Raw genomic sequence first — 7,500 nt, 5'->3', positions numbered from 1 at the left:
CAGACAAGTGGGGCTTTGAACAGCTGCATTACTAATTCAAATTAATAATAATCAGGGCCAAGCCTAATCCAGTCAGCAAAACTCCTGCAATCATGGCTCCCAATAGATAAATATCTTCTATTTCCTCCACGGACTCAAACCTCTGACCTCTGCCTCAAACCTCTGCCTCAAACCTCTGCCTCAAACCTCTGACCTCTGCCTCAAACCTCTGACCTGTGCCTCAAACCTCTGACCTGTGCCTCAAACCTCTGACCTCTGCCTCAAACCTCTGCCTCAAACCTCTGCCTCAAACCTCTGACCTCTGCCTCAAACCTCTGACCTGTGCCTCAAACCTCTGCCTCAAACCTCTGACCTGTGCCTCAAACCTCTGACCTGTGCCTCAAACCTCTGACCTCTGCCTCAAACCTCTGACCTGTGCCTCAAACCTCTGCCTCAGACTGAAGTTAAAGACAGAGGCTCTGAAGCTCACACTCTATAAGAACAACCATCCGTCTAATTGTTCTGTGGTGATAAACACAAGTTCAGTTTGAGTTTTAACAATATGGTGTGTGGCTACACTCAGTCTCATCTGTCCAGGCTTTTACTCATATGGTTTATATTTGTTTTTTGTTTTGTTCTGTTTTTGTTTTTTGTAACTTTGCTTAACTTGAACTATTTTTAGTAAAGACTGTAAATTGTTATTTTCATATTAAGAATGAAGCATTGGTTAACTCAAAGTGTATATAAGTCCTATACCTTTAATAATAATTACTCTTCTAGTTCTAAGATTTCTTATTAATGATTCAAATAAACATTGTTCACAGTGTAAAAAAAAAAAAAGCAGTTTCTTCTTTTGTTAACTAATGAGATTTTGTGTTATATCACTGATCCAACTTTGAATTGTTGAGGTTCATGTTTTTAAATTTAAGCCTCTACATCCTTGTTGTGATATTTGCTGTAAAAGGTGTTTTATGTTTCAGTGTAAATGCTGCTGGTGTGTTTTTAGGTCAGTAGGAAGTGGATCAGTATTAAATCTAAAGCACATTTAGGCTCCTAACAACATAATAAACAGATCTGCAGCAGATCCACGGCAGAAAACCCGAATCTGAACGTGGATCCAAAACGGGTCCTGGGCGGATCCGCAAGATCCGCGGCGGATTAGCCGCACCTCAGATGGGATTATTTTTCCACACCCACCGCAATGTGCAAGTGGACACTATTATGGAGCATAAAAAGTATTCGTGGCGGATCCACGGCGGACGTACCTGAAGATTCGCCACGGATTCGCCGCAAATACTTTTTGCTATGTGGACTACTGCAGTTTTCTAACATTTATGTTTTGTTGGATTCACAGAGAGAAATCGACCAGACCATGGTCTCCTACGTGTGGACCGTACAGGTGTGTGTGTGTGTTTCATGATGGTGTGTGTGTGTGTTTCATGATGGTGTGTGTGTGTTTCATGATGGTGTGTGTGTGTGTTCATGATGGTGTGTGTGTGTGTGTTTCATGATGGTGTGTGTGTGTGTTTCATGATGGTGTTGTGTGTGTTTCATGATGGTGTGTGTGTGTTTCATGATGGTGTGTGTGTGTGTGTTTCATGATGGTGTGTGTGTGTGTTTCATGATGGTGTGTGTGTGTGTTTCATGATGGTGTGTGTGTGTGTTTCATGATGGTGTGTGTGTTGTGTGTGTTTCATGATGGTGTGTGTGTGTGTTCATGATGGTGTGTGTGTGTGTGTCATGATGGTGTGTGTGTGTTATGTGGTGTGTGTGTGTGTTTCATGATGGTGTGTGTGTGTGTGTTTCATGATGGTGTGTGTGTGTGTGTTTCATGATGGTGTGTGTGTGTGTGTTTCATGATGGTGTGTGTGTGTGTGTTCATGATGGTGTGTGTGTGTGTGTTTCATGATGGTGTGTGTGTGTGTGTTGTCATGATGGTGTGTGTGTGTGTGTTCATGATGTGTGTGTGTGTGTGTGGTGTGTGCATGATGGTGTGTGTGTGTGTGTGTTCATGATGGTGTGTGTGTGTGTGTTTCATGATGGTGTGTGTGTGTGTTTCATGATGGTGTGTGTGTGTGTGTTTCATGATGGTGTGTGTGTGTGTTTCATGATGGTGTGTGTGTGTGTTTCATGATGGTGTGTGTGTGTGTGTTTCATGATGGTGTGTGTGTGTGTTTCATGATGGTGTGTGTGTGTGTGTGTGTGTGTCATGATGATGGTGTGTGTGTGTGTGTTGTCATGATGGTGTGTGTGTGTGTGTTTCATGATGGGTGTGTGTGTGTGTGTTTTCATGATGGTGTGTGTGTGTTCATGATGTGTGTGTGTGTCATGTGTGTGTGTGTTTCATGATGGTGTGTGTGTGTGTGTTGTTTCATGATGGTGTGTGTGTGTGTGTGTTCATGATGGTGTGTGTGTGTGTGTGTGTCATGATGGTGTGTGTGTGTGTGTGTGTGTGTTGTGTTTCATGATGGTGTGTGTGTGTGTTTCATGATGGTGTGTGTGTGTGTGTGTTCATGATGGTGTGTGTGTGTTTCATGATGGTGTGTGTGTGTGTTTCATGATGGTGTGTGTGTGTGTGTGTGTTCATGATGGTGTGTGTGTGTGTGTCATGATGGTGTGTGTGTGTGTGTGTTCATGATGTGTGTGTGTGTGTTTTCATGATGGTGTGTGTGTGTGTGTGTGTTTCATGATGGTGTGTGTGTGTTTCATGATGGTGTGTGTGTGTGTCATGATGTGTGTGTGTGTGTGTTTCATGATGGTGTGTGTGTGTGTGTGTGTGTTCATGATGGTGTGTGTGTGTGTGTGTGTTTCATGATGGTGTGTGTGTGTGTGTGTTCATGATGGTGTGTGTGTGTGTGTGTGTTGTCATGATGGTGTGTGTGTGTTTTCATGATGGTGTGTGTGTTGTGTGTTCATGATGGTGTGTGTGTGTGTGTGTTTCATGATGGTGTGTGTGTGTGTGTGTTGTCATGATGGTGTGTGTGTGTGTTTCATGATGGTGTGTGTGTGTGTGTGTTGTCATGATGGTGTGTGTGTGTGTGTGTTCATGATGTGTGTGTGTGTGTGTGTTTTCATGATGGTGTGTGTGTGTGTGTGTGTGTTTCATGATGGTGTGTGTGTGTGTGTTTCATGATGGTGTGTGTGTGTGTGTTCATGATGGTGTGTGTGTGTGTGTTTCATGATGGTGTGTGTGTGTGTGTGTCATGATGGTGTGTGTGTGTGTTTCATGATGGTGTGTGTGTGTGTGTTTCATGATGGTGTGTGTGTGTGTTTTCATGATGGTGTGTGTGTGTGTGTGTGTGTTTCATGATGGTGTGTGTGTGTGTGTGTGTGTGTGTGTTTCATGATGGTGTGTGTGTGTGTGTTTCATGATGGTGTGTGTGTGTGTGTGTTTCATGATGGTGTGTGTGTGTGTGTTCATGATGGTGTGTGTGTGTGTGTTTCATGATGGTGTGTGTGTGTGTTTCATGATGGTGTGTGTGTGTGTGTGTGTGTGTGTGTGTGTTTCATGATGGTGTGTGTGTGTGTGTGTGTTTCATGATGGTGTGTGTGTGTGTTCATGATGGTGTGTGTGTGTGTGTGTGTGTGTGTCATGATGGTGTGTGTGTGTGTGTGTGTTTCATGATGTTGTGTGTGTGTGTGTGTTTCAGATTTGGCCAAATGACTTCATTCGCTGGAACCGTGATGACTTCTGTGGGATCGAGTGGGTCTCCATTCCCGTCGATAAACTGTGGACACCTGATATCACCATAGAGGAAATGTGAGGACCACACACACACACACACACACACACACACAGATACACACAAAGAGAGACACACACACACACACACACAGATATACACACACACACACAGATACACACAAAGAGATACACACACACACAGATACACACAAAGAGATACACACACACACACACACACACAGATACACACAAAGAGATACACACACACACACACACAGATACACACAAAGAGATACACACACACACACACACACACAGAGATACACACAAAGATACACACACAACACACACACAGATACACACAAAGAGATACACACACACACACACACACACACACACACACACAGATACACACAAAGAGACACACACACACACACACACACACAGATACACACAAAGAGACACACACACACACACACACACACACAGATACACACAAAGAGATACACACACACACACACACAGATACACACAAAGAGACACACACACACACACACACACACAGATACACACAAAGAGATACACACACACACACACAGATACACACAAAGAGATACACACACACACACACACACACACACAGATACACACACACACACACACAGATACACACAAAGAGATACACACACACACACACACACAGATACACACAAAGAGACACACACACACACACACACACACACAGATACACACAAAGAGACACACACACAGATCTCGTCAAACCTCTGAAGCTCTTCCTGTTTCCTGTCTGGCAGCAGCATTAGCACTAGCAAGACTTATTGAATCTTGTATTTTTATATGTTTATACTGTTCTATCACTTCTACAAAGTAATTTCCACATTTTTGCAAACATTATTTACTATATTTCTAAATTGTGGATAAAAGAAAAGTGGATGGTCACTGATTAAAGTGAAACCTGGCAGATTGAAAACAAAGGCCTACTCCACCTGGATCTTCAATTCAAGTCATCATCAAAATGCCAAGAAAGTGTGAGGATGAATCTGTTACAATGGTTCAGGAGCTGCTGGAACAGCAAAAGTCCTTTTATAAAGAACTTCTTGATCAACAAGAAAAAAGCTTCAGATCACGTGTTCAAGTGATTGTGGACTCCATCTTTGCTCACATGGACAACTTGTTCAAAGATGTCCAAAGTGTGACAAAAGACTTACAAGACTTAAAAACAAGTCTCCAGTTTTCTCAGGCTGATCGAGATGACATGAAGGCTGCAGCAGACCAGAGGAACTTCACATCATCTCTGGAAGTCTTGTGGATTACCAAGCTTCTTTAAACAACCTGACAGCTCAACTGGATTATATGGATAATATCTCAAGAAAAAATAACATCATCATCGATGGAGCTCCAGATACAAAATCAGAGTTATGGAGTGAAACAGAGTCAAAAGTGAAGGAACTTTCGACTTGGGAAACAATCCAAATGTGTGACCAAGATTTATTCTAACTGAACTTCTTTGTAACAAGGACAAACAAGAAATACTTAAAAGAGCAAAGTCCCTCAAAGGCACAAACATCTTTATAAATGAGGATTTCTCTGACAAGGTTCGCATGAAACACAAAGAACTACTTTCACAACAGTGCCTTTCTGAAGTATGACCATCTGGTTGTACACCGTCCACAATTAAGTTAATATGCCTTATGACACAGTAAATTATGAAATTCTTTTTACTAAATTGAAAAAATATAGAATAAAAGATCTTGTTTTAAAACGGTTGAAAAATTATTGTAGAAAATTTGTAGGAGTGAAAACAATTTGTCTGTATAAACAGCCAAAGCTCATATAGAGGTAAGTTCATTTGTGGTGTTCCACTGGGCTCCATTCTAGGACCTCTGTTATTCATAATTTATATTAATGATATAAAAAAATATTTGTAAAAAACTGTTGCCCCTCATGTTTGCAGATGATACCTGCCTTCTATTATCTCATCCCAATCTAAATGATCTGATGAGAAACAAATGAGGAATTATCAATCATTTCTGATTGGTTTAAAACAAATCAACTCTCTAAATATACAAAAGACAAATTTTATGATTTTCAGTACAAAAAAGATGAAAATACATGTAGTCAAAATATGACACTGTCTGTTGATGGTATCGAAATTAGCCAAATACACGCTGTGACGTACACTGTGACGTACACTGTGACGTACACTGTGACGTACACTGTGACGTACACTGTGACGTACACTGTGACGTACACTGTGACGTACACACTGTGACGTACACTGTGACGTACACTGTGACGTACACTGTGACGTACACTGTGACGTACACACTGTGACGTACACTGTGACGTACACTGTGACGTACACACTGTGACGTACACTGTGACGTGTGACGTGTGACACACTGTGACGTGTGACGTGTGACACACTGTGACGTGTGACGTACGTGACTGTGACGTACACTGTGACGTACACTGTGACGTACACTGTGACGTACACTGTGACGTACACTGTGACGTACACTGTGACGTACACTGTGACGTACACTGTGACGTACACTGTGACGTACACTGTGACGTACACTGTGACGTACACACTGTGACGTACACTGTGACGTACACACTGTGACGTACACTGTGACGTACACGCTGTGACGTACACTGTGACGTACACTGTGACGTACACTGTGACGTACACACTGTGACGTACACTGTGACGTACACTGTGACGTACACTGTGACGTACACTGTGACGTACACTGTGACGTACACACTGTGACGTACACACTGTGACGTACACTGTGACGTACACTGTGACGTACACTGTGACGTACACTGTGACGTACACTGTGACGTACACTGTGACGTACACTGTGACGTACACTGTGACGTACACTGTGACGTACACTGTGACGTACACGCTGTGACGTACACTGTGACGTACACTGTGACGTACACTGTGACGTACACTGTGACGTACACTGTGACGTACACTGTGACGTGTGACGTACACTGTGACGTACACTGTGACGTACACTGTGACGTACACGTGACGTACACTGTGACGTACACGTGACGTACACTGTGACGTACACTGTGACACACACACACGACATGTGACGTACACTGTGTCACGTGACGACACTTTACCGTTACTATGGTGACATGTTTTTGTCCCTTCTTGTTGCTCCAGGACGGAGAAGGACAAGTCCACCCCGAGTCCATTTATCTATATAAAAAACAACGGCTCTGTGGCCTACAAGAACGACCAGGTGATCATCAGCACCTGCCGGCTGCACATCTACAAGTTTCCCTTCGACACCCAAAGGTGCAACCTGTCGTACAGATCGGTGCTGCTGGATGGTGAGAACACACACAGGGTTCAGTGATGTTACACAAGAAGAACATTCAGGGGTGGCACTGTATGTGCACAGTCGTCCGTCGCTATAACGCGGTTCACCTTTCGCTGATTTTTTGTGTGTGCAATTCTGCATGCTTATTATTATTTTTTTTTTTTTTACAGTGTATGAACGTACATTGTGCTCCTCCCCCTGCGTCCTGATTGGCTGAGGGACTGTAGACAATTGTCCATCAGTCTCCTCTGTGTCGTGTCTCCTGTACAGAACAGAATGTGTTCAGACAAATAAACATAAATGTTCGGTCTGTATCAGTGAGATTCTGAAGTGCTGTATGTTTGCAAGTTTTCTCCTGAAAAAAATTACAATGTCGATGAAATATTCTGCATCGACAAAGGCTCCTGCGCTCACACCCAAAAGACAGAGGAAGATGTAACCATCACACAAAAAGTTGGACTTGTA

At 42.9% G+C, this 7,500-nt stretch overlaps 1 protein-coding gene across 1 annotated transcript in view; it reads left to right on the top strand.

The window, feature by feature from the left end:
• The window catches only part of LOC110171210 (5-hydroxytryptamine receptor 3B-like), a 23,953-nt gene that overhangs the window by 9,225 nt on the left and 7,228 nt on the right, over window positions 1–7,500 (top strand). The window contains exons 3-5 of the mRNA XM_055149954.1: window positions 1,334–1,378; window positions 3,630–3,739; window positions 6,876–7,045. Of these exons, the coding sequence (XP_055005929.1) occupies window positions 1,334–1,378; window positions 3,630–3,739; window positions 6,876–7,045 (325 nt within the window). The remainder of the gene's footprint in view (window positions 1–1,333; window positions 1,379–3,629; window positions 3,740–6,875; window positions 7,046–7,500) is intronic.

The sequence above is a fragment of the Boleophthalmus pectinirostris genome, unplaced genomic scaffold, assembly GCF_026225935.1.
Source record: "Boleophthalmus pectinirostris isolate CB_2022bp ecotype Guang Dong unplaced genomic scaffold, ASM2622593v1 HiC_scaffold_14, whole genome shotgun sequence".
Classification (NCBI taxonomy): domain Eukaryota; kingdom Metazoa; phylum Chordata; class Actinopteri; order Gobiiformes; family Gobiidae; genus Boleophthalmus; species Boleophthalmus pectinirostris.
Note: the sequence above shows the minus strand (reverse complement) of the source record. Positions and strands in the feature narration are given on the sequence as shown.